This window comes from Macrosteles quadrilineatus, unplaced genomic scaffold, assembly GCF_028750875.1.
Source record: "Macrosteles quadrilineatus isolate MER2022 unplaced genomic scaffold, UCM_ALF_1.0 Scaffold_1__1_contigs__length_201487025, whole genome shotgun sequence".
Taxonomy (NCBI): Eukaryota; Metazoa; Arthropoda; class Insecta; order Hemiptera; family Cicadellidae; genus Macrosteles; species Macrosteles quadrilineatus.
In genome coordinates this window covers 38022828-38048658 of record NW_026542594.1, presented here as the reverse complement: position 1 = coordinate 38048658, position 25831 = coordinate 38022828, and the positions used below count along the sequence as shown (strand labels likewise).

Here is a 25831-nt window from a genome sequence, read left to right as displayed (position 1 = left end):
TGAAAGAGAATATAATTTCCTACAAATTGATACCATACACTTCTTGGAAACACTAAAAAAGGCTGCCAAACGTCTCACCCAAATAAAAGGTGTGAAAAACACCGTTTTCAATGTATTTCTTATGGAAAACATGTTTTTTGAATTTTTTCTATATAAATCATAACAAAAACAAACTTTCATAATTATTTGCAAATCTACACGAATTAAGCTTTCCAACGACCCATTAATTAATAAACTCGGTCCAGTATAACTCTAGATTTAGGCCTAGTTGTACAAAGATTTGTAAAACTGAATTATATACCTACTATAGAAATAGATTTTGGAATTCAAATAACCAACTGGGCCCTAGTTTAAAAAAGTCAGAACTTGTGAAATCTATAAAGAGATTATATAATACTAGTCAGTCATAGCTATTTTATTTCAGTATATCATACTAATTTAAATGTTTTTTCTATTGTCATGGGCATTCCGTTCATGATTTTACATATAGTTGGTTTGTTAATCAATTTTGGTTGTATTTATTAGCCACCTGCAGATATCTGATGAACACTAAAACTGTTTTAAAGTTCCAAGTACCCAGCTCTGGGGTCTGGGCACTCAGTCATGTTTCAGTGCCAACGGACAAATATATATATTGTATATATGAATTTGAAAAGATGGAATGTTTGGCCTCTGGAAACAAAAAAAGCAAATCATTCCCGGAGGTAGCTGTGACTACCTCCAAGGGCATACCCAGGATCAAAATTAGGGGGGGGGGGCAAGAGCGTACTTGAAACAGGGGTCACGGGGGGTTTGGGGGTATGGAATACCCCCAGTCTGGAGGGGGATCCGGGAACTTTAAAACAATTTTAGTGTTCATCAGAGATCTGCAGGTGGCTAATAAATACAACCGAAATTCAGAGAAGAAACATTTTATTAATATACCAATTTTTACAATAATTTTATAGATAAAATATTGAAGATAGGTCGTCGTCTGCTAGTGAGGAACCAATGATGCTGGCGACATTTCCTTTTTGTATGGCCATGGCAATTCGTTGAACTAGGTAGCTCCTCGCTTTATAGTCACCTGTTTTTTTCAATTAGCTTGCGCCCTATTTCATTTACCCAGTTCTTGCCTTCCTTGCACCATGGCCCAGCAGTTTCCACACCCAGGACGATTAACTGGTATCCTTTTTGACGTAATATTTGAGTATTTTGTATGTTTTCTCTGGGTGGCCATTTCAGCTGCTGCTCCGGTTTGCTTTTTTGTTTGATTTATATAACTTACTGCGTGAGTATCAGAGCAAGTTAAATCCCAGATTAGACATTGGCCCTTGCTCCAGGGGATGATTGTGGCTCCATCTGGCCGCTTCCCATCATTTCGGTCAAGACCTGTGGGTTTCAGTTGGGCTGGGATGTCGGCACACACCAAAGCTTTTTTTATCAGATTGTTAACTTCAGCGATTGATTAACTTCAACCGAAATTGATTAACAACGTTTAATTACCGACTATATGTAAAATAAAAATAAAACAATATGCTGAAATTAGCGTTTACACTATTTTGAGACATTAATATAACAAACCTAGCTCGATAATCCAGCATTTATAAAGTCTTAGTTTATAAAGCGGCTTTATGTCTGTCAATGGCGTCAGGTCAGGTTGCTTAGCTGTACAATACACATATAACTGTATGTTTGTGCCCATGCCAACTTTTCACATCCATTTATAACACCCGAATTATATGGTAAATAATTTTGAAGAATGCCTGATAACTTATGCCATAAGAGATAAGAGCAATTTAGTTCGTTACATTAATGTTAAAGGCAAATGAAAACAAAATAAGGTCACAAAAAATAGGTTTATATTAATTCATTAAAGTACACAAAGTTGTTGGTTTTTACATATTGAAAGAAATTGGTCTGTTTATTAAATGTCATAAAAACCTTAATCATCTTTTATCTTTCTCATACGATTAACATTTTACTTGGATCTCAATTTTTTATACCTTATCCTGGCTTCTAGGGGGGGGGGGGTAGTCGCCCCCCTGCCCCTCTCTGGGTACGCCCATGCTAAGGCAAGCTTATTCCTATGGGAAATTTGCTAAACTTATCATATAAATAATAAAATTCTAGTTAGAGCAACATTGAGCGTAAATGGACCCTTAGTAAAATTTCTGTTACTGAAAAGTGATAATAAACAAACCTTGTCCTGTCTCCAAGCAGTGACTGAGTAGTTGGGTTGCCTCCTCATGTCCCTGCTCTGATGCCTTGATCAGCCAGTAAACACCCAGCCTAGCATTCTCTTCTTGGTCCACATCTAGATCTGTAAAGCACAGTTAGGTCTATCAATTTAGAGTATATTTCATTACATTATATAATTTCCACAGTGGCAAAAGGTTACTAATCTAACAGAAATAAGAACAGATAGCAGACAGAAAAAATTGAACATTCTGTAAAAAAAATCTTTGGAAAGTCCAGGATGAGTTCCCATGAGACGGTGGGGGGGGGGGGGGGTTACTATATTCTCTGGGGGTCCACCCAAAACCTCAGTTTGCTATCCCCGTCGCAGCAAACCTGCAGACTGAGCAAATTTTCCATTTTACCTGATTGGATTTACACTAAAGTTTCTCCTTCAAAATAATAATCATTCCCTGTTTAGGCTACATAGAATTAGTTTAACGAGTACTTAGGTTTGCTGCAACAGGTAGGGTGAAAAAGTGTTTTTTGTTGTAAAATGTTAATACGGTAGTTTGTAAGAAATGAATGTATTTTCTAAATTTGATCAAAATACGTTCATAAACAAGCAAACTGCAACAGTTGACTTATTCTCCATAAAAATAACATGGGAATTTTAAATTGAAAATTGTTTGGAATTTTCTCCGTAACCATTAGGAGCATAATAACGGTTCAATATACTAAATTATTTGTTTTTTTAAGCTCTACAAAATGGTTTGGATCGAAATTGTGAAATTTTGTGTTTTTAGGGTAAAAATGGGAAAACCCTATTTTTACCCCATAAAACCCCCGTTCCCATAGTCTGATCAGTGGTTGGCAAACTCGCTTGAATAAATGTAGGATAGTCTAGTAAGAAATAAAAAAATTTTGCAAATTTTAAAATTAATAATTTATAATAATTAATAATAAATTAATAGTTAAATTAATAAAATTCTAAAAACCAATGCCTGAAAATGCAGACATGGTCAACAAATCCCCATCTACGTCATCTTTATCTAAACCGTCTTCCTCAACAACTCAAGCCAGTTCTACACACCCTTCTATTCTGAAATTCCAAGTTCTTCGACTGATTACACTTTCAATGTTCCTGTTAATGTCCCGTCACCCTTCAAAAGAACTTTGTTTTGGCCCAGTGAGAACAAAAAAAAGGCCCTTAAGAAAAAAAACAGTCAAGATCCCTGCAGTCCTTACCTCACCTTTTTGGAGAGACTATAAAAACAAGATAGAGGAAGAAAAAAGCAAACAAGAAAAAGTTAAAGAAGAAAAGAAGAGAATTAGAGAAAACAAGATTAAAATTAAAAAAGAGAAAATTACAGAAAGAGAGAAAAAGGTCTCAAGGAAAAACACAGATAAACAAGAAGCCAAAGTTGAAATCAGTGACACCAAAGAAAAAAATAAACAGAAGCTGTCCACATGTGTGGAGGCAGAAAGTGCAGACACTGTTTACAGAATGAAAGAGGTTTTTAATATCAATAGTTTTAAATCGGGCAACACAAGTTTGAATGTTCAGGATCTCCGTCCGGGGCAATGGGTCTGTCCCGTATCCATATGAATCGGGAGAATTAAAGTATTTTGTTGGTCATGTTTTATCAACTAACAACCAGAGTAAAACCTCAAAAGTAAAGTTTCTTACCCTGAAACAGCATAACATATTCGTATGGCCAAATAAAGAAGATGTCGATATCAAAGTGCCGTTTAAGGACGTTGTTAAAATTTTAAATGACCCAGATATTGATAAATGGGGATACCATACATTTTACGAGTAAAACAGGAAGTGATCTTCTAGACATTTTACGACTACAACAGGAAGTGATCTTGTCGACATTTTACAACTAAAACAGCAAGTGATCTTGTAGACATTTTACTACTAAAACATGATTTGATCTTGTAGACATTTTATGATTACAACAGGATGTGATATTGTAGAACCAAGCTGCTACAAGTTTTTGCAATTTAGAGACTGAATGTACTGTAACAAAATATGAAATGTTTAAATTTACAAAATGTAAGTTACATCTTATTTTTTAAATATGTGTAAGTTAGGCCTAAATAAAACTTTTATTTCAAATAGGCCTATTTATTTAATCATCCCCACATGAAATCAATACTGCAATATTTAATCATTAATATGCATAATAGCTTAAAATGAGAATGAAAGTTAATTATTTTGCTCTAAAACGTTGAGACTCCTTAACAGTGGCGTAACAGATTTTTTCGGGCCCCCCTGCAAACATATGTTTCGGGCCCCCCTCCCTCGAGTTATTTTTAGACCACCGGTACAACACAATCAAACGTCCTCCCCTCCCCTCCAAAGTTATTTTTGGACCACCGATACGATCATCAAACTATTACCGTCATAAATAGAGTAGTGAAAACAATATGTTTAATGCTTCATTAAAGGGCCTGTTAAGTATTTCAGTCAGTCATGGTTTTGATGATAAAGTTACATCACTACATCATTACCTATATTAATGGGAGCCTACCAGTAGACCGACAAGATACTTGGTCGTCTGGCCACTAGACCGTCTTTTTTAAATAAATAGATAAATACTGAAAACCAGTACGTCGACAAGTTATTTCGTCGTCAGTCCAGTTGACCGGCCTGTAAAACTAAATTATTATATGCGAGAAACAAACTGCTCGGCAATCGACCCGGCCGACTTACAACTTGCTCGTCTTTTAGGTGGGGATAGGGGACAGAGTGGGAGGAGCTAACCGGGATTACCCAGGAGTTTGATGCGCTTCTCATGGTCGAACCACGTCGCTCGAGGCTAGAAGCCAGTATTGCCAACTGAAAGTACCAGCTCCGTTGAGCACTACACACGCGGCGTGTTTATACAGTTTGGCGTGCTTAGACCGTTTAGTTGATGTTGGCGCGCAATTCTAATGGATAGTTTCGTCGTTTCTATGGCAACCGTGCCGTGGCCTTGTTCTTTGTCTCGCGCATTCCTCTGCTATTGTATCATTATCTGCATCGGAAGTGGAGATTAGCTTATATGCATTGAGTCAAATAACAATTTCTTTCGGGGTTTTAGCGAATTTCGCCGTAGGTGGCACGGTAAGACCTAGGGTCGGGACCGATTTACTTTTTAATTTTTAAGTCCCAATTTTTTAAGTCCAAAAACACAATTCGTTCAAATCATATATACACGGTGTTCAAAAAGGCTGGGGACATAATTTACGTACTGATTTCTTGGATCAAAATAAAGAGAAAATCAAGAAAAACATTTTTCCCAAAATCACTTTCTTAACAAGGTATTCACCATTTTGTATCTTTTACATCAACTTTTTTATCTTTGATTTATGCAACCGATCTTCATGAAATTTTGTATGTATGTTAAGATAAAATAGACCCATTTTAGAAAATAAATTTATCTATACTGTACGTTAAAAAGCTTTTAATGTTTTATCTCAATGTCTGTCTTCCTGTCTGTCACGGGCATCTGTAGGGTGGGCTAACACCCCGTATTCATTTAATTTTAAATAGTTAAACATACTTACTCTACTTTAATAAAATACTTGGTCATTCGAGGATATTTACTGTAAAATAGAGACGTGATTCCTAATTCCAAATCAACTAATGAGTAAATTGTTATTCGATTATTGTCTTCAAGATAAGTGGTTACTTAGAAAATAATAATTTAACATGAGCAAATATTACAATATTGTATCTTGTTGCAAAATTAATGTTGATAAATATATTAATAGAATAATGTAGTTGCTGTGAGTGGGATACACATGATAAACTGTTGGTACATAATGACGATTTACGTTTCGTTTAGAAATATCCACCTTTTAAGGGTTTAAATTTAGGGGTCAGAATTTTATACTCTCGAGATAACGAGATAAACCGTTATAGACTTACGTTTTCAGTTTTGACCCATTTCAATTATAATTAACTAACGGCTAAATTTTATCCTTATATATAATACGTGAAGGCGATTTCTACAAAACACTACTCCTCCGTTAATAATGGACCGATTTTTACAAACGACGTGTCAAAATAAGGTATTTTTTGTGTAGACGCCCCCTTTCACCAATTCCTGTAATAAAAATCCTCGGGCTTTGCCCCACAGGCCATCAAAGTTGGAGTTTCTCCCATAAGATTAACATGGGGGAATCCAAATATTTAATTGTCCCCACTTATTTGAGAGAACGGCTGGGCGTAGAAACTTGGTAGAGGTGTCCAAAGAAAGGTCTTGGTCTGTAGATGAGTTATCAAAAGAAAAACTAATCAAAATCCCTTAGGACTCTGCCCCAGAAGCCTTTAAAGATCCCTTTACAGAGTTGTTTACATTTTGGCCATGTGAATAATACTTTTTAATGAAACAGCTGTTCATTTTTAAATTGTATTTCAAAAAACACACATTTATTGGGAGTTACTGAATTCTACCAAATAAGTATTTGCAATGTTAATGTTATTTTCTGATTGTAAAATTGATTTTCTTCTTTATCATGTCATGTTTTGCAATATAACGTTCCATTACGTAAGCAGTGGAAAATCCTTTTATCACAGCAATTCTTAAATTATTTCTTATTGGACTATCTTATATCTATTGTATGGGTTGGTGTCTGCCTTTTTCACCACTTTTGCCTACATTTTATCATATTATTCAACACATATGAAATATTTATGAAGAAATATCTGCTCTTATCGTGTCTAATAAAATCCAAACATAGAAACTTTGTCTAAAATGGTACCCATCTTGACAAATTATTTGCACCTGCCTATATTACGGACTTTGGCACGGTTTGGTAACGTTATTGAAAATAACACGACATTTTGGCTGTAAAAGATGGTACGGAGAAAAAATACGTTTTATGCAGCTACTGTCATGACAGAAAGGTCATATTCCTTTTAAACTAGATCACATTATTCTTTATAAGATACGTTGATTAACCATATGTAAACGTCAATATATACGTAACAGCCAATTTACAGTATTTTTGCTTTTTGGAAATGTCCCATTGCTATGTCATTTGCATTATTTGTTGCCTATGAAGCCACACGACAATATAAACGAGGAGGCCCCTAACAGTACAAGAATAAAAGCCAACTTCACTTCAAGTATTCCACTACATTAAACATTCCGTAGAGAGATTATATTGACAACTTTATGTTATTTATAAGGCTGAGACAACTAACTGACACCCCCCATGTCAAGGAATTCCAGCTTTAACAGTAACCCCACAATCAATAATTTCTCAAAACTATGCTAGAGGGTTCATTCATTGGCACAGAAGTACAATATGAACTGTAGCGACGTGACGAAGGAAAAATCAAACTTACGCTGTAACGGATATACCTCCCTTTGAAGTTAGAATATGTCTTCCCAAAAAAAGTTTTCTTTAGAAATAAAATCATATTACACTGATGAAATCACGAAAGTGTTTAACTACAAAAGATCCATCAATACGATTTTAATACTATTTAAACGTTCTTCCAAAGGAAGATATACCATATAACATACTAATAATAACTCCGATGACGTACGGTATGGGGAATATTTTATTCATTGAATGATCAACCAAATTTGGCAACTAACGCAATTAATGTCATTATTGTTTTTACACTTATTGCTAAATGTTCAAAATATGTATATTTTACCCAATTTATCGCAGTTAGATGAATTAACGTAAGCCTTGAAAGTAACCGTCGATTTCGACGGGTTTCACCTAGTTGTTTATAATTCACTTATGCAATCTGATAAGTTTACCAGGTACCAAACAGGAAAACGTTGTACGATAGGCCAAGGAAGCAAGATTCGAGTTTGGCTTATAAAATGCAGTAACCAAAAAAATACTGATTTTTTTCTAATAAATCAGACAATGACGTACGGTATGCTAAATTAATGTATTTGATCTTAATAATTGAATTTCTTTCGTAAGTAATACAACATTGTCCCTAATTGACAACATGCCAGTTTGTCTGTTTTGATTTAACCTCAAAAAATTACATGTGAACATTGAACACGTGATCACGATCACTACAGACAAAAAGGTTCATCCTCAAACTCAAAGATAATCAAATAAATATACCTCAACCGCTTCTAGCTAAAAAAATTCCAACTGTAGGCCTACATATTTTTGGCCGAGTTTTCGGCCACTGGTTTTCGGACATCTAGTTTAGATTAAAACTACATACATTTAAAAATTGAACAGGAAAATATTGTATTCCAACATTCTAAGACATAAAGAAAAACTTAATTGTGTAGACAACGCTATTCCTGGTTTTGTTATAGATTTCAGTAAATTTCAAAGTTAACTGGCAAATAAATACCGGTAACCCAATTGTTAATATTGAGTTACATATTAAACATTGGACATATTAACAACTTCAAGAGGAATGCCACCATATAAACTTACAATAATTTTAATATTTTTATGTTGATCAGAAAAATCTAGGGTTAAGTTTGGTCAACGGGATACCTTTACTTTACACTAATTTTGTTAAACCTTAACAAAAGGAGTATAAACTTAGAAATATTAGCTGTTTCGGGATGATAATTTAGCGGGCTTTAACAAGAACTAAGCTTACCTTAACACGCCTTTATTTGCCTTTTCATTTATGACGAAGACAATTTCCAAAATTCCAATAAGGGACGCATTTTGTATCACCATTAACCACAAGACCAAAGCTACCTTAATAGATCAGTAGTAATTCACAAACAATTGTTATATGTTTGATGTCTTGAGCAAAGATGAACTTATATAGTGATTCAAATTATTTATTGAAAATAACGTCAACAAAAGTAAACAAAGAAAAAACAACAAACTGTGTTTTTTTACAAAAGATATGGTGTACGAATATCTATTCTGACATATATACATTATTGGGCTTTTTAGGGATTTATGTCCCTACAAGCCACTAGTTTGACATTATATCTCCATTTTAACGAATTTCCCTATAGGGAAGTAGCTACTACCGTAGGTCTCATGGTAAGACTTAGGCCCGGGACCGATTTACTTTTTCATTTTGATGTCCCCAGAGGCCAAAAACACCATTCGTTCAAATTTTTATATAGCCTACGGTATGTATATATATATATGTATATATATATATAGATTTATATATACATGTGTCCGTGAACACGATAACTTGAGTAATTTTTATCCGATTTTGATGTTTGAAGGTGTAAGGCGGGATAAACTTGAATGAGTTCGCGATCCAGCATGATCGGACCATGGGAACAGGGTTTTATGGGGTAAAAATTGGTTTTTCTCACTTTTGACCCTCAAAACACAAAATTTCCCAATTTTTCTCTAAACCTTCTTAAAGAGCTTAAAAAAACAAACAATTCAGTATATCAAAGTGTTTGTGTACGGTTATTGGTTACGGAGAAAACTAAAAAAATTGTAAATTTAAAATTCCCATGTTATTCTTATGGAGAATATTGTAAAATGTTGTAGTTTGCTTGTTTATGGATATCTTTTGATCAAACTTGGCAAATATATTCATTTTCTACTAAGCAATAATTATTTTTCTTAAAACACACACTTTATTAGTTTCCTTCTAGCAGCAAACCTAGGTACTCGTTAAACCTAATGTTATTTAAATAGATCAATTGAAAATAAATTCAGCCAAATGGAAATTCGCTTAGACGGCAGGTTTGCTGCGGCGGGGGTATTTTATTATAATTTTGTCAATTCCACTAATGTTACTGCTATAACGGAGTGCAGACCTTTAATCTTGGACAACTCAAGTCTTTCAACGGCTTTTTGAGAGGCAAGTTCTTAAGGCTCTAGTAATTTGGAGGCAAATGATTACCTAACGTTATTAAATATTTAGATATGTAACCACATTATTGTCCTAAATATATGCACTCAAGCATACTGTTTGGGAAACGTGGTATGAGATACACATTTAACCAGATACACTACCAAAACAAAAAAGTAAATCGGTCCCGGGTAAAAGTCATACCATGAGTACTACGGTAATAGCTTACTCCCTATTACGGGAAATTTGCTAAAAGAGAAACCACTAACCAAGAGTCATGAACTAAAATAAACCTCATAAAACTCAGGATAAGGGTCTAGCTTGATACAGCAATGATTATAGAATCTTAATTATTCCCTATATCCATGAATGATTTCTTTGACAACGAATTATTCCCTGGAAAATATTATTACAGCATTTCACAAATATTAGAACAGACTCAGTATAATAGATCATAAACATAAACAAATGAAGTAACTAAAATAATTCTATACTAATAAAATTACATTCACATATGGTTTGACAGCTCCATTTAAGCAATGTTAAATAATGTTTTCACCACACTATGATGTTTTTGGCTGTATAACATACGTTAATTAGTGGCTGAAAGTTACGTTTTGCTGGCCATGCCAGCTGTCATCGTAATTTGGGGATCGAGCAGGTTTTTACAGTCCGGGGCCGCAAAATCAGCTGTCCGCTTACTTACTTAAACCATGAATGCATTTTAAATACTCAATCAAAATTCATAGCATTGCAATAGAATTGTGTTATGGTCACCGTTGCCTAGCAACTATTTATTTTTATTTTTGCTGATTCTTTAAATCATTTCTTCACATAACCTTAAAGTCGTAGTTGTGTTGACTATCAGTGTGTATTATTATAGTGGTAATAGGGTATAGTGTGGTGAAAAATAGCGTTCGTACCATGGACCGAAATGGTTTTGCAGCTCTCGATCGATTTAAGTTCTCGACTTCGTTTCGAAACTTAAAAACTATCTCGAGCCGGCAAAACCTCATTTTCGGCCCTAGGTACGAAATATACTATTACATTCGGGCTACAGAGCTGCAAAACCATTTCGGTCCGTGGTAGAAACGCTATTTTTCACCACGCTATCCCCAATTTAACACTATTTACCACTATAATAATGCACACTGATAGTCAACACAACTACAACTTTAAGGTTATGTGAAGAAATAATTTGAGGAATCAGCAAAAATAAAAATAAATAGTTCCTAGGCAATGGTGACAATAAGACAATTCTATTGTAATGCTATGGATTTTAAAACGTTTTTATTAGCTCGCTTTCTTGTCCGGTACAAATTTTGGAATTTTTGAATCAATTTTATACCAACTTCCCGATGAGTTAGAGACTTGAAACTTGAAACATAGCTCACAAATGGATGACAATGCAATATTATATCATTTAATTTTCATATTTCCCTTTGGCTACGCCCCATGGGCTTGTTTTTATTAGCTCGCTTTCCTACAAATTTTGATATCAATTTCAAACGAAGTTCCTGATGAGCTAGAGACTTGAAATTTGAAACATAGCTCACAAATGGATGACAATGCAATATTATATCATTTAATTTTCACATTTCCCTTGGGCTACGCCCAAAGTTTTTCAGATTATTGACTTAATCATCAATAATCTGAAAAACTCCACCAGCAAGGATTGTTATGGTTTAACAACAAACATTGTAAAAAAACTCAAATATGCTCTTGTTCCTCCTCTGACATTCATTATCAATTTAGTTTTACAATACCCCCGCCGCAGCAAACCTGCAGACTAAGCGAATTTCCATTTGACTGATTGGATTTACACTGAAATGTCTACTTAAAAATATAACATTTATTCCCGATTTAAATAGAATTAGTTTAACAAGTACTTAGGTTTGCTGCATTAGGGAGGGTAAAACTGTTTTTTATTGTAAAATGTTAATAGTTAGTAAGAAATAAAAACATTTTCCAAATTTGATCAAAATATGTTCGTAAACAAGCAAACTACAACATTTACTCATTCTCCATAAGAATAACATGGGAATTTTAAATTTACAATTTTTTGGAATTTTCTCCGTAACCATTAGGCGCATAATAACGCTTCAATATACTAAATTATTTGTTTTTTGAAGCTCTACAAAATGGTTTGGAAATTAATTGCTAAATTTTATGTTTTTTGGGTCAAAATTGGGAAAAACCTATTTTTACCCCATAAAACCCCCCGTAAACACCCGTTCCCATGGTCCGATCATGCTGGATCGCGAACTCGTTCGAATAGACGTAGGTTTACACGTTTGTACCAAATTTCATCAAAATCGGATCATTTTTGCTCGAGTTATCGTGCTGACGGACACATATATATATATATATATATATGAATTTGAACGGATGGTGTTTTTGGCCTCTAGGGACCTCAAAACGAAAAAAAAAATCGGTCCCGCGTCCAGGTCTTACCATGAGTACTACGGTAATAGCTTATTCCCTATATGGGAAATTCGCTAAAATGGTGTTTTTCCAAATAATCTTAAGCTTACAAAAGTTGTGCCTATTCACAAGAAAGGCGACACTTCATGTCCATCAAATTACAGACCGATTGCGCTTGTCCCGGTATTTGCTAAGGTTATTGAGTGTTGTATTTATAACCAAATAAGTGCCTTTTTTAGTAATCATAATTTTCTAAGCAACTCCCAGTTTGGCTTCAGAGCCGGTTTATCAACTATCGATGCTTGTAAGTCAGTTGTTGATGACATTCTGAATGCTTTTGAATCACACGCCTTTTTAGAGTTAACTTTAGTAGATTTAAGTAAAGCATTTGATTGTGTTTCTCATAGCCTGTTGATTGATAAGTTAAGTTACTATGGTGTAAAAGATAAAACTTTAGATCTATTTAAATCATATTTAGGAAATAGATATCAGATGGTATCAGCCAACAATAAAACCTCTCAGTGGAAAGAAGTCACAGCAGGAGTACCCCAGGGTTCTGTACTTGGCCCTTTTTTGTTTTTAATTGCAATAAATGATCTTCCATCTAATCTTCCTTCAAAATCAGTACTGTATGCAGATGACACCTCCTTAATAGTCTCAAGCAAATCTTTGCAAGAGGTAAAAATTAAAACTGAGGAGATGAAAATAGCAGCCGATAGTTGGTTTAAGGCAAATAAATTTTCAGTAAACAATGACAAAACTGTTTCAATTATTTTTTCACAGACAAATCTTGTATCTGAAGTATCAAATGCTAAACTACTAGGAATCATATTAGACTGTAAGTTATCTTGGCGTAGTCATACTGAAATGGTTGTTGCAAGGTTAAGTAACTCTTTGTTTCTGCTCAGGAGGTTGAAAAATCATGTTAGTTTAAGTATGTTAATTAATGTTTATTATGCATTCTTTCATTGTCACTTAGTTTATGGGGTAATTTTGTGGGGCAGTAGTAGCGGGGCAGTTAACGTTTTTAAAAAACAGAAAAAAGCAATCCGTATCCTAGCTGGCATAAAAAGTAGAGTTAGTTGTAAGACCTTTTTTCCTGAATACAAAATTCTTACTTTACCAAGTGTGTACATTTTGCAGAATATAATTTTTGTAAAAACAAATATTGAACAATTCTCATCTCGCTCATTAACTCACAATCATTACACCAGACTAAGGAATAATTTAGAGTTACCATCATTAAGACTGGCCTCAACACAGCGCAGCTATAAATATTTACAACTTAAACTTTTCAATGCCCTCCCTGAAAATGTACGCAACTTGCCTATTAAGTCACTGAAAAATGTATTGGCCGATTTTTTGAACAGAAAGGTTATCTACTCTATCGAGGAATTTTTATCTTTCAAACATGATGATTTTCTGTAAAATTCTAATTGTTAAGTAGGGTATTGTTACTAAAGTATGTAATAATAGTTTCATGAACTGTGATATAATAGTCTTTCATAATAATGTTATTTCTGTGAACTTTATTTAAAAATTTATTGTTATTTAGTTTTAAGCTGTATCTCACTGCCAATTTAGCCTTAATTATTTTGTTATAGGCACTTACCCAACTTGTTTGCTTAACTATAAACAGTATTATTATCATCATTTTCAATACATCTCAAATACTTTTGTACAAAAACCCAGTATTATTAGTTTATTAGTATAGCATGTTCATCTATTTACACTTGACTCTGTACATTGTACTTTGAATTGTATATTATCTCCATTGACCTGGCCTATTGTATGACATGTATACTTAATGGCAATAAACTATTTGAATTTGAATTTGAATTTGAATTTGGGCTTCCAAATTTTTCATGTTTACATTTTTAAAGAATGTAAATATATCAATTAATTTAAGTCAGCTGTAAATACTTAAATTTGACAGTTCGAGGAGCAAAGGTTAAGAGGTACAGGTTATGCTCCCAAGAGATTCTTTATACAAACAAACATTTCAAAATAAAGATAAAGAATCTGATTGCAGAAAGGTGTTTGTTAATAATGTCAATTGTTATTTATTTAGTATTCTATAAAGTAAACAATAAATTAAATAGATTGATATATTTATAGCTAGTAGGTAGGCCATACATTCAATCTAATACACAATTATATGAAAATAAACTCAAATAAACCTTAGATTTCCCACATGCCTCTGTCTTAATCTGATATAGATGCTTGAAATATATTTAACATCCACACACATTGAAAACTAAAAAGTAGAAAATAATTTATAAATAAAAAACTTTTTTTAAAACAAAACGTTTTTAAACGCACTAAGATGTAGGAAATAATTTATAAATACATATGTGGAGAGTATAAAATACTTGTAAGATTTAAAACGAAAAACGTGGGGTGCATGCAATTGATAATAATACATTAGTTCAATAGGTGAAGGTAATTGTAAATTATATTTTGCAAGCACCCCACTTTTTTCGTTTAAAATCTTACAAGTATTTATACTCTCCATATATTTATAAACTATTTCCTACTTTTTAGTGCGCTTAAAAACGTTTTGTTTTAAAAAGGTTTTTAGCGAATTTCCCATATAGGGAATAAGCTATTACCGTAGTACTCATGGTAAGACCTGGACGCGGGACCGATTTTTTTTTTCGTTTTGAGGTCCCTAGAGGCCAAAAACACAATCCGTTCAAATTCATATATATATATATATTTATATATTTATATATTTTTATATTTATATATATATATATATATGTGTCCGTTAGCACGATAACTCGAGCAAAAATGATCCGATTTTGATGAAATTTGGTAAAAACGTGTAAACCTATGTTTATTTGAACGAGTTCGCGATCCAGCATGATCGGACCATGGGAACGGGGGTTTACGGGGGGTTTTATGGGGTAAAAATAGGTTTTTCTCATTTTTGACCCATAAAACATAAAATTTAGCAATTTCTTTCCAAACCATTTTGTAGAACTTAAAAAAACAAATAATTTAGTATATTGAAGCGTTATTATGCGCCTAATGGTCACGGAGAAAATTCCAAAAAATTGTAAATTTAAAATTCCCATGTTATTCTTATGGAGAATAAGTCAACTGTTGTAGTTTGCTTGTTTATGAACATATTTTGATCAAATTTGGAAAATGTTTTTATTTCTTACTAACTATTAACATTTTACAAAAAATTACAGTTTTACCCTCCCTGATGCAGCAAACCTAAGTAGGCTACTTGTTAAACTAATTCTATTTAAATAGGGAATAAATGTTATATTTTTAAGTAGACATTTCAGTGTAAATCCAGTCAGTCAAATGGAAATTTGCTTAGTCTGCAGGTTTGCTGCGGCGGGGGTATTTATCCATACATTATTTTATTGTGTATTTAAAATGCATTCATGTTTTAAGTAAGTAAGCGGACAGCTGATTTTGCGGCCCCGGGCTGTAAAAACCTGTTCGGTCCCCAAATTACGATGACAGCTGGCATGGCCAGCAAAACGTAACTTTCAGCCACCAATTAATGTATGTAATACAGTCAAAAACATCATAGTGTGGTGAAAACATAATTTTTGCAATGTACAAATTAATTGATAGAGAAATGAAGTTTTGTTATTAATTGTCGTAAACAATTTAAGCTGGTTGATAATACAAACAGATGTTTTATAAATAATTTAAATGTACTGGTGATATTAAATTTATTTTGATCTTTTCTTTAGTACATTAAACATCAGTCCATACGAGTGCGTACGATATCGTTTTTTTAAAACGTTGCGAAATGCTAAATTGCCCTGCCTCTTCAACCCAAGCTATCTACAGAACCAATGCTTGTAAAAATTAATAAAAATATAGCTTATTTTACGCATAAAACTATTGGCTACAACTTTACCACAAGCGAAACCTCTCTAACCAAAAATAAAAAAAAACTTAGTCGCATGCTAATTTTGTATGGCACAAATCACGATTTTAAACAAATTTTCTTATAAATATCATGAATTTGTGTTAATAAAGTTGATAGCTTGTTTTAAATTCCAACCAAAAAATCATCAAGTAGTACTAACCAAAAATCTGCCAATTAAAATTGTAGCACTAAGTAGGTCAAAACAAAAAAAATATTGAAGTCATACGTCGAGAGAACTATCGTTCTTTTGAACACATTATACTTTTGACCTAATGCGAATTCTACATATTGAGACAGCAAAATAGATTGTTAAGCAAATATATATATTTTCGTAGGAACTGTTCACTTCGTCAATTATCAATTACCATGCGTTTAGCTATTATTTAAGATGGGAACGCCACTATGTGCGTATTTTAACCCAAATATGAGTTAAGGATGAGTGGCACGATCTTGTGGTTTTGTTAGTGACTAAGGATTGTTAGTCAAAAACCCATTAGGTCAAACTCATATACACAGCCGACTTTTTTAAGACTGACTTAATACTTTTTTAACCGAATGGGACTATCGACCTAGCTACAGCACATATATCATTTTTGGATCTAACCGTACAAGTATAAATTAGTTGACATCTGTCCTATAACGACTCCAAATTGCCCAATTCGAAAACACGCTTAAAAACGAAAGAAGGATTGTTAAATCTAATGCCCTGATTTATGGCCCTTCCAGCCCTTGAGGGGACGATGACGCGTTTGAGTAAAATAGAAAGTGGATTATTTCACTGTTAAGGTATATATTTACTGATATTTAGGCCTACTTATTACAGTATTTGGTTATTCATCGATAATTTCTAAAGCTCTTTAACTTAAAATCAAGATGATATATTATTGAAGAGAGAGGTTTGGGTTATTGTCAATTTTGACTTAAACACAGGTCTAACAATGTTTCCTACTGTCTAAATTAAAATGAAATTTTCAGCCATAACTGTGCTTTATTAAAAAAAGGATAATAACAATGTTTATTTATTCTGTTTCCATATGCTATAATATACAGGATATATTCTCCTCAATCGGGGTCATGGCTTGTTATACCGATCATTGCTTAAGTAATTACAATCGTTGAATAACCGCTATTTGCAAAGGAGTTTAAAGTATGAAGTAGTGAGTTTCAATTATAGAATTCGCGGAGAATTCTAATTTAACTATACTATTGACACCACTTTCTTAGCTGTAATGAAATGTTTAAAGTGAGTTTTTACAAATAGGTTTCATGTTATTCTTCAATCATTTAATTGTAGTAGCTAAATAAAACATTTATTTAATTGAAGTAAATTAATATATGCCTATTTATATTCACTGTACTGTATATAAAAAAATATCGATTGAGAAACAAACAATTACACGTAATAAAAAACCTCACTAGTCCGCTGCATTGTGATAGCTGAAAATCGTCGGAATAAAAACCGCCGCTACAAGATACAGAAGTTGGTACGCCTGCAGCGCCCTCCACAGCTGCGCGCGCCGCTGGCACTGCTGCTCAACACATCCCCACCTAAAAGACAAGCAAGTGGTATGTCGGTCGGGTCGATTAACGACAAGTTGGTTTCTCGTATATAATAATTTAGTTTTACAGGCCGGTCAACTGGACTGACGATGAAATAACTTGTCGACGTACTGGTTTTCTGTATTTATCTATTTAATTTAAAAGACGGTCTAGTGGCCAAACGGCCAAGTATCTTGTCGGTCAACTTGTGGCCCCCCATATTAATATCGGTGGTTGTAAAATAAATAAAAATACATATTTTTTAAATCCGTATCAGATTGTTTTAGATCATTGAAGTTTAATATACACATTTTATAATAAATTGTTTATTCGTTTAGTTTTCGTCAATTTTTATGATTAACTCATACACTTAAAGTTGGTTAACTTAAAAATGATACACTTTAAGCACAGAATAAAATATTGCATTTTTTATTTTATCTTTGTATGAATTTCAAGTATTGACCTCACCTAGGATTACAAATATATCTTTAGTATTGATGTATTGTGAGGAAAAGGAAGTAACAAACAAAGTCAGTAGAGTAGCAAAATGTTGTATTTAACTGAACAGTGAACACAATTAATATTAGGGAAAACCAAAATGTAAAGTAATTATTTGCTTATAGAAAATTGTTATTGTTAACAATATACTGTACTATAAAAATTGATAAATTCTTGGATTTTAATAGATTGACTTACAATTTAATTACCGTAACTTGATTGATATACTTGAATACCAAAATGACTCTTGATTAAAACAATGTAATACAACAATTCTTTAGTATTAATGAATTGTAAGGTAGGCCTAAAAAATTAAAAAAAAAAAAACAAAAAAAACAGTAGGCTAAATATAGAGTAGCAAAAAGTTGTGTTTAACAAATTAATATTAGGGCAAAACCAAAATGTGAAATTATTATTTGGTAATTGAAAGTTGTTAACAATGTACTTTCAAAATTAATAAATTCTTAAATTTAATTAGCTAACTTACAACATTTACAAATAACTCGTTTGGTGTTTAAATACCAAAATGACTCTTGAATAAAACAAGGTTAACAAAATAATTTCAAACAAAATGTCTCAAGCTCAAGTTTTTCTTCACTACTTAAACTTGCTCATTTGTACAGAGTTTTTTGACGCAAATGCTTTTATCACCTCTTTCAAATCAATATTCCTTGCCGTTTCGCTCTCTATACTTAGTATGCTAAGTCCACTCAGTCTTTCTTGACACATGGTACTTCTTAGATAGTTTTTTATCAACTTCAACTTAGAAAACGATCTTTCAGCTGAAGCAACAGTTACTGGTAATGTCAAAAACAAAATGTATGCTGTGCACACGTCTGCGACGCTGCACGCAACAGAATAATACTCAATCAACAAAAGTTCGCAAATTTCTTTTACAGATTTCTTTTTTACGATTTCTGTTTTCAAAGTCCTTCGAAACTAAGAATTTGGAGAGGAAAATCTGAAGTAAAGTCATCTTTATATTCAGCAGCTAATTTTGTTGATTTCAGATTTAACTGTTGTCCGTAGACGACGTTAAATACTCCGGGGTGAGAAAATAAAATAAACTACTGACTTTGTCCATCCCCTCAAATCTTGAAGTGATTTGGTTTATTACCGTATCTAAAGTTCCATTATATATAACTGTTTTAAAATAACGGTCAGGATTCGTTAGCCGTTCATCCTCTGCTAGTCCGTCGAAATGTTTTTTAACTTTTCGGCGTCTCTTGTCTTTAAATTTGGTCTCAATTCCCCACTGTTGAGCAATTGCTGTTGCTGTAACAACAGCTGCGTCATAGTTATTTCTAATATTTACCAGTTCACTTTTTGAGTCATTTAATAGCTTGGTTGCCTTCTGTAGGTCCGTGTCTTCTCTTTGAAGTTGCTTTGATACCAGGTTTGTTGACTCAAGGATTAGAGTGTGTAACACGACTTGAAGCACAAACTCGAAGCTCTCTAAATGTTTTTTTAATGAAATTGCTTGTGATTTCTCATTTGATTGAGATGAGTTTAATATGAGTGTTGTTAAAGCTTTCATAATGTCCACATAATTATGTCTTAAAGCTTTTAAGGAGTCGATTCAGGATGACCAGCGTGTTGGGCAAAGTTTTTTTAACGTATAGGTAGTGGTACTTAGTATTTCCCACCTTTTTATACTTTGGCTGAAAAAAAAAAAAACATACAGCTGTTCGACTATGTCAAAAAAGTTTCGGTTTTCTTGAATTTTCGAGATGGCATCATTTAAAACCAAGTTCAAATTGTGGGCAGCACAATGCACGTACTTGGCAGTTTTCTGTTTATTTTCGATTCTTGATTTTACCCCTTGGTACACCCCAGACATATTTGCCGCCCCGTCGTAACCCTGCCCTCAGCATTTTGATAACTTCAATCCCTTATCTTCAATACTTTTTAATATATCTTCTGCTAGACCTTGTCCCGTTTGGTCGATTACCTCCTTAAACCCCAAAAAACTTTCTTTTATATTCAAACTAATTGGTCTTCTAACTTCATCCTCTGAAATTGAAACGTATCTTATTACTTGGCTCAGTTGGTCTTTTTTGGTTACATCTTGTGTTGTGTCCATAATTATAGAAAAAACTGTGAGGATTTAATTTAATTTAAAATACTATTTTCAACTTTGTTTGATAAAAGTTGTATGAGCTCATTCTGTTAGGGCTCATGTTCATTCATTGTTAGGGCTCATATATTTATTGCTATGCTTAGGTCCAGTAACAATTTCTTGTAAAACTGGATCATATTTACTCAAAAGGTCAATTATGGCCAAAAAGTTTCCACTGTTCGGTTGACTAATGTTTTCTCTATGGCCCCTAAAAGCTAAATTAGAAGCAGCCAAAGTAAGCGTTACATTTACTATTCGATCCAACACTTTAACCCATTTGTTGGTTTCGTTTTTAACGCTGGATTCCATATTAACGTCAACAGTTTGATTTTTTCTCCAAAGGTTGAATACGACACATGCGTTCAAATAACTATAGCTAGACTCATGTTTTTCAATTTTTTTCTAAAGACCTTGCCAGACTCGTACACCATCAATCCATGCTGTTGACTGTAAGTTTCTTCTTTCCGAAAACAACCAGCAGGCTTCACAGTATACAGAATCTTTTATTGGCGAATAACAAAGCCATTCTCGTGATATTTTCAATCCAGTTTTTGTGGTTTTAAAATAATATTTCTCAGAAAAGGATCTGTTACTTTGTTTTGAATCTTTAGGAAAGGGACCCCGAGGTTTGCAAGGGCCGTTTCTTATGACGAACTTTTTTGTTTCGTCATCTAAGACCAAAGGAAAATTTGCGTAATTAGTTGGATATTCATAAACTACGTTTTGTAATATTTCATCAATAGTAATCTTAGCCTTATCATCACTGGAATCTTGAACGGTAGGATTAGGATTAATTAAATTAGTTTTACATTTAGGACTACTCACGACATCCGTAGCTATGTCTACGTTATCGTCCCTTTCTGGTGAAGGTGAATCGCCTGAATCCTCCCTGAACGAACTTTCGCCACAATTACTATAATCTTTTTCGATAATGTCAATTTTGCCACTACTATCTTGTTCAACCGGATAATTTAAAACTGTAGAAGTTGAAGGTGAACTTAAACTACTACTAGTACTTGGAGTAAAAAAGGTATTTATTTTTTTCAGCTTTGCCTCCGACTGTTTTTGTTGGGCTTTTAGTTTCCTCTTCTGTGCACCACTTAAATGTTCATATTTTGGTTTGAATGGCTTCATGATAGAAACAAGCAATTAATAACAAATAACGTAGTCAGTAGTCACTTCACTTTCAGTACACTCCACTATAAAACAGAAAGTACAAATTATATTAACCGGCCAACGTAAACAACGCAGCGCAGACGCCTGTCGGGTAGGCTTGGCTTGACTGACTGACTCGTGTAAGGGGTTGTTGACGTGAGAGGCCGGGATAGGGCGAAGAGCAGATAAGAAGTTAAAGCAGAGCTGCCAACATAACATGATAATATTAATACCTCTATCAAACGTTCATGACTCCGCTTGCCAACTTAACGTATTTCGTAGCAGTTGCAGATATAGGAAGTGTAAAACGTTAAATTTGACGCCTTGGTTATCACTGAATAAGCCTAACAAAATTAAGCAATAATATCATATAATTTTTAATATTAATTTTATTACTTCTTTAGTAGGCTACAAATTATATAATAATAATAATAATAAATAAAAAATAAATTTCAATAAGAATGAACTATATATTTTCAGGTCACTCGTCTTGAGGGCCCTTCTTTCTCTGCTCGCCAGTTTCCGCTCGTCAATTCCCACTCACGCTCACCGGTTCGCGGGCCTCCGCGGCTCCCGGGCCCCCCCGGGCACTGCGGGCCCGCGTTACGCCACTGCTCCTGAAATTCAGCGCCTGGCCTGACAGACGGTGGTCGTCTGCTCTGCCTGCAGTCACATCTTTAACTTAGTCTAGTATTAATATGAACTTATATTTTGCCAATAGGAAAATAATTTCAGGTTTGTCATAATATTTTTCATTGTTTGCCACTGAATTAAAGCCATTAAACTAATCATACCTTGAAATAAAATACCATATCTTTACAGTTGGCGTCACACCTCAACGCATTCCTAAAGACGTCTCAGAAAATATTTTATTTTAATTTTTTGTTTTTATTTTACATTAAAAGTCAAGTTGTATCTTGAATAAATATTAATAAAGAGTAGATTTAAAGTCATTTTAGGCTAGATTGTGCTTTTAAATGCTTTAAAATAATCAATTTTATTGGCTGTCGATATTAAAATAAAAAATGTTGATATTAATTTTACGTGTGTCGACAATACACGTCTGTAATAGGTTGGGTTGAGTACGCTGAAAAATCGTTATTATAACTTTACTAGCTTTGTTTTGATGTTATTTAATATTTCTACTACTCTGGCATAAGTATTAAACGTCTTTAAGTTGTACACGCGGCTATTTTAACTCAGGCAATCAATAAATATGGCTATCACTACACCTTAGCATGTCATTTGGTGGTTTTACCTTATGGGAAATTCGCTAAAAGGTTCTAATTAGCTGGGGACATCTATTACAAAGTGTTAACATAAAGCATTTAGATTTGTTGTTGCTTTAACATTTTAAAAATGTTAAAAGCTTTGTGATAAAGAGTGTTACCTGTATATAAAGAAATGTCATAAAGGTGTTGTAAACAAATTACTCTCCTTTACAACTTTTTTGGTAGGTAGCCATTTTTGTTTGTTGTAGTAAAAAACTTGTGGATAAAAAAAATTTTCTATAAATAAAGACCCCAGGACAAATTTATGACTTCTTAACACCTACCACATTTTTCGTCCAAGAGTTTCTTCGCCAATACTACCTGGGAGTCAGGACACCAGTCATCCATGAGGGGGCTCCCCAGACGTTTGATTCCTTTTCCACCATCTGTAATAGTGAAGCTGACATAAATTTTTTTTGTTGTTATGTATTCCTACTCAAGAGGTCACAGAAATTGGGAAAATATGTCCTCAGTACATAAGTCATCCGGAAAGTAAAGAACGCTTTAGCATGGTTATTGCAGATAAGTAAGCTTTCCGCCATTTTCTGCAATATCCACAGACGAGAAGGGGATGGATCTGCACCCCCATTGTAAAAATTGTTGTTTAGCATAACAATTTGTTTTTTATGTGCACTAAGAATAATAATTTCTTGTAATAAGGATGGAAAGTATCATAAAGTGTCAAGAAAATTAAAATTAATTTCTTCACTTTACAAGTTTTTGCCAGTCCTAGGCTAAATTACTTACCATGCAGAAAATGTACGTACTATACATCTTGGTCTATGGTACTTTCTAGACATTGGTAGCTATCCGTTCATTGGACATTCTCTCCTTAAATGACATGTTTGGCTGTTTGAATGACATTGTAATGGTTTTTCTTACATTGTTATAACAAAACAACATTCTGAATAAATTGACTTGATGGTATGAAATGAATTAGCCTACAAAATTTTGGTTAAATAGATATTGGTTTAATAGTACCGGTAGCTCACATATTGTCAAATATTCCAACAGTCCTAGCCTCTAAATGGGAACCATTAGTTTGACCATGTTTAACCCTCCGTCTGTCGCACCTATTTTTTAACACGACCAGTCCCACTATTTCTCTCAGATACATTGTTCCTTAAAATTGTTTTGAGTACTTTAGACATAGGCCTATATTTTCCCAGTAATTTTCATTTTACTTTATAAATACAGTAGCTATGCCCGTCACATTGTATGTAAAATTGAACTTAACGTTTTCTTTGCTGGGTAAAAACAGTTTGATTTATTTCTATAATAGCAGTTACCCGGTGTGTGTTTCTGCGCTTAACAAATATTATTTTAAATAGTAATTTGTTCTGTACGATAAATAACAAAAATGTATACCAAAAACAAAAATAGAATATTTATTTTACTTAATTGTCAGTGGAAAAACAATGTTTTTTGTTTTTTCATTGGGTTTATCTATACAGGGTGACAAAAAAGTCTGGAAACGGTTTAATATCTTTTTAACTAAATTCGTTAGAAAATTCAAACCTTTCACATCAACTTACATGTATGAAAACTACTTTTTGCAATCATTGCCATTATTTGACCTCCCCCAGGGGACGGCCCACGAGGAGTAGGTACATAATCTTTAATGTAAGCATAGGTTGATATGCACATCATTTTAAAGGTCTGGTCGAGTGGAGTTCATTGCCGGAAACCGCGTCAAAAAAGGTTCATCCGTTACAAAATGGCGGCAGTTCAATGTTCTTGCGAAATATACCTGCAGAGGCCTTAGTATTGACATTAGCAGGGAAATCTGAAACCGGGTTAAATTTGTTTTGAAGATTGAATACTATTAGTCTATGAGCTAGTTGACTTTAAAATACAGTTTAAGCTCTCAAACTAATGTTTATTACGAGTATTTGCCCATACTAAGGCCTGTGCAGGTATATTTCACAAGAACTTTGGACAGCTGCCATTTTGTAACGGATGAACCTTTTTTGACGCGGTTTCCGGTAATGAACTCCACTTGACTAATCCTTTAAAATGGTGTGCATATCAACCTATGCTTACATTAAAGATTATGTACCTACTCCTCGTGGGTCGTCCCCTGGTAGAGGTAAAAAAAATGACAATGCTTAGAAAAAGTAGTTTTCATACATGTTAGTTGATGTGAAAGGTTTGAATTTTCTAACTGATTTAGTTAAAAAGAAATTAAACCGTTTCCAGACTCTTTTGTCACCCTGTATATTATTACGCAAGCAGTTTTCTTTTCACAGTCATAACTCAATAATGGCTTGATGGATTTTAAAGTTTGAGGTGTCAAATTAAAGGTATTTTCACGTAGATGTGCAAATACGTCTCAGAATATAAAGAAAGGGCACCACTTAAGTACACTTAAAGGCTAAAGTTTGGAAGGCGGCACGATCTGTTGACATTTGATCAAACTCATTTCCCTTTGTTTACAAATAACATATGGACGTAGTTTGAAATACTGTAGTTTTTAAGGTTAACAACAGAAACTAACTCTGGTTCATAATGAATAGTTTCCTATCAATACTAGACAACAAAGTGTTTAAATAAATATTTTCCTTAATTCTTTTTGCCTATGGTTAAATTGATTAACCTTACATTGTATTTTACTGATTATCGTGTAGTTACAGTTCGATGTGATGAAGTGAATGTTTAAAAGTGATTATTCACAGGGCAGTTATCCATTACATTACCATATTATCATGTAATTTACAATGTGTATCAAAATTCCAATTCCTTTATAGTGTTTTCTGTTGTTTTGTTAATTTTCTTATTTCATTTAAATTTAAAATCAAATGCCGCCAGTACGACGAAGAACTGTGAGTGGCTAGAGGGAATGCGAACATGACCGCTTGCATCAACCTCTCAATTGAACATTTGATAGGTACATGGTGGTAGTACCACCGTTGTGATAGTCCAATCTCGGACAAATGAACGTTAAATGTTTACATTGTAGTGGCTTACATATTTTTAAGCAAGAAAAGACTGGC

The 25831-nt window shown here is 33.5% G+C and overlaps 1 protein-coding gene across 1 annotated transcript in view; it reads right to left on the bottom strand.

Moving 5' to 3' along the window:
* LOC128982767 (wolframin) overlaps window positions 1-25831 on the bottom strand; it is a 166899-nt gene that overhangs the window by 99090 nt on the left and 41978 nt on the right. Inside the window, exons 2-3 of the mRNA XM_054401727.1 lie at window positions 23123-23224; window positions 2183-2302 (exon numbers count right to left, since the gene is read on the bottom strand). Of these exons, the coding sequence (XP_054257702.1) occupies window positions 2183-2302; window positions 23123-23224 (222 nt within the window). The remainder of the gene's footprint in view (window positions 1-2182; window positions 2303-23122; window positions 23225-25831) is intronic.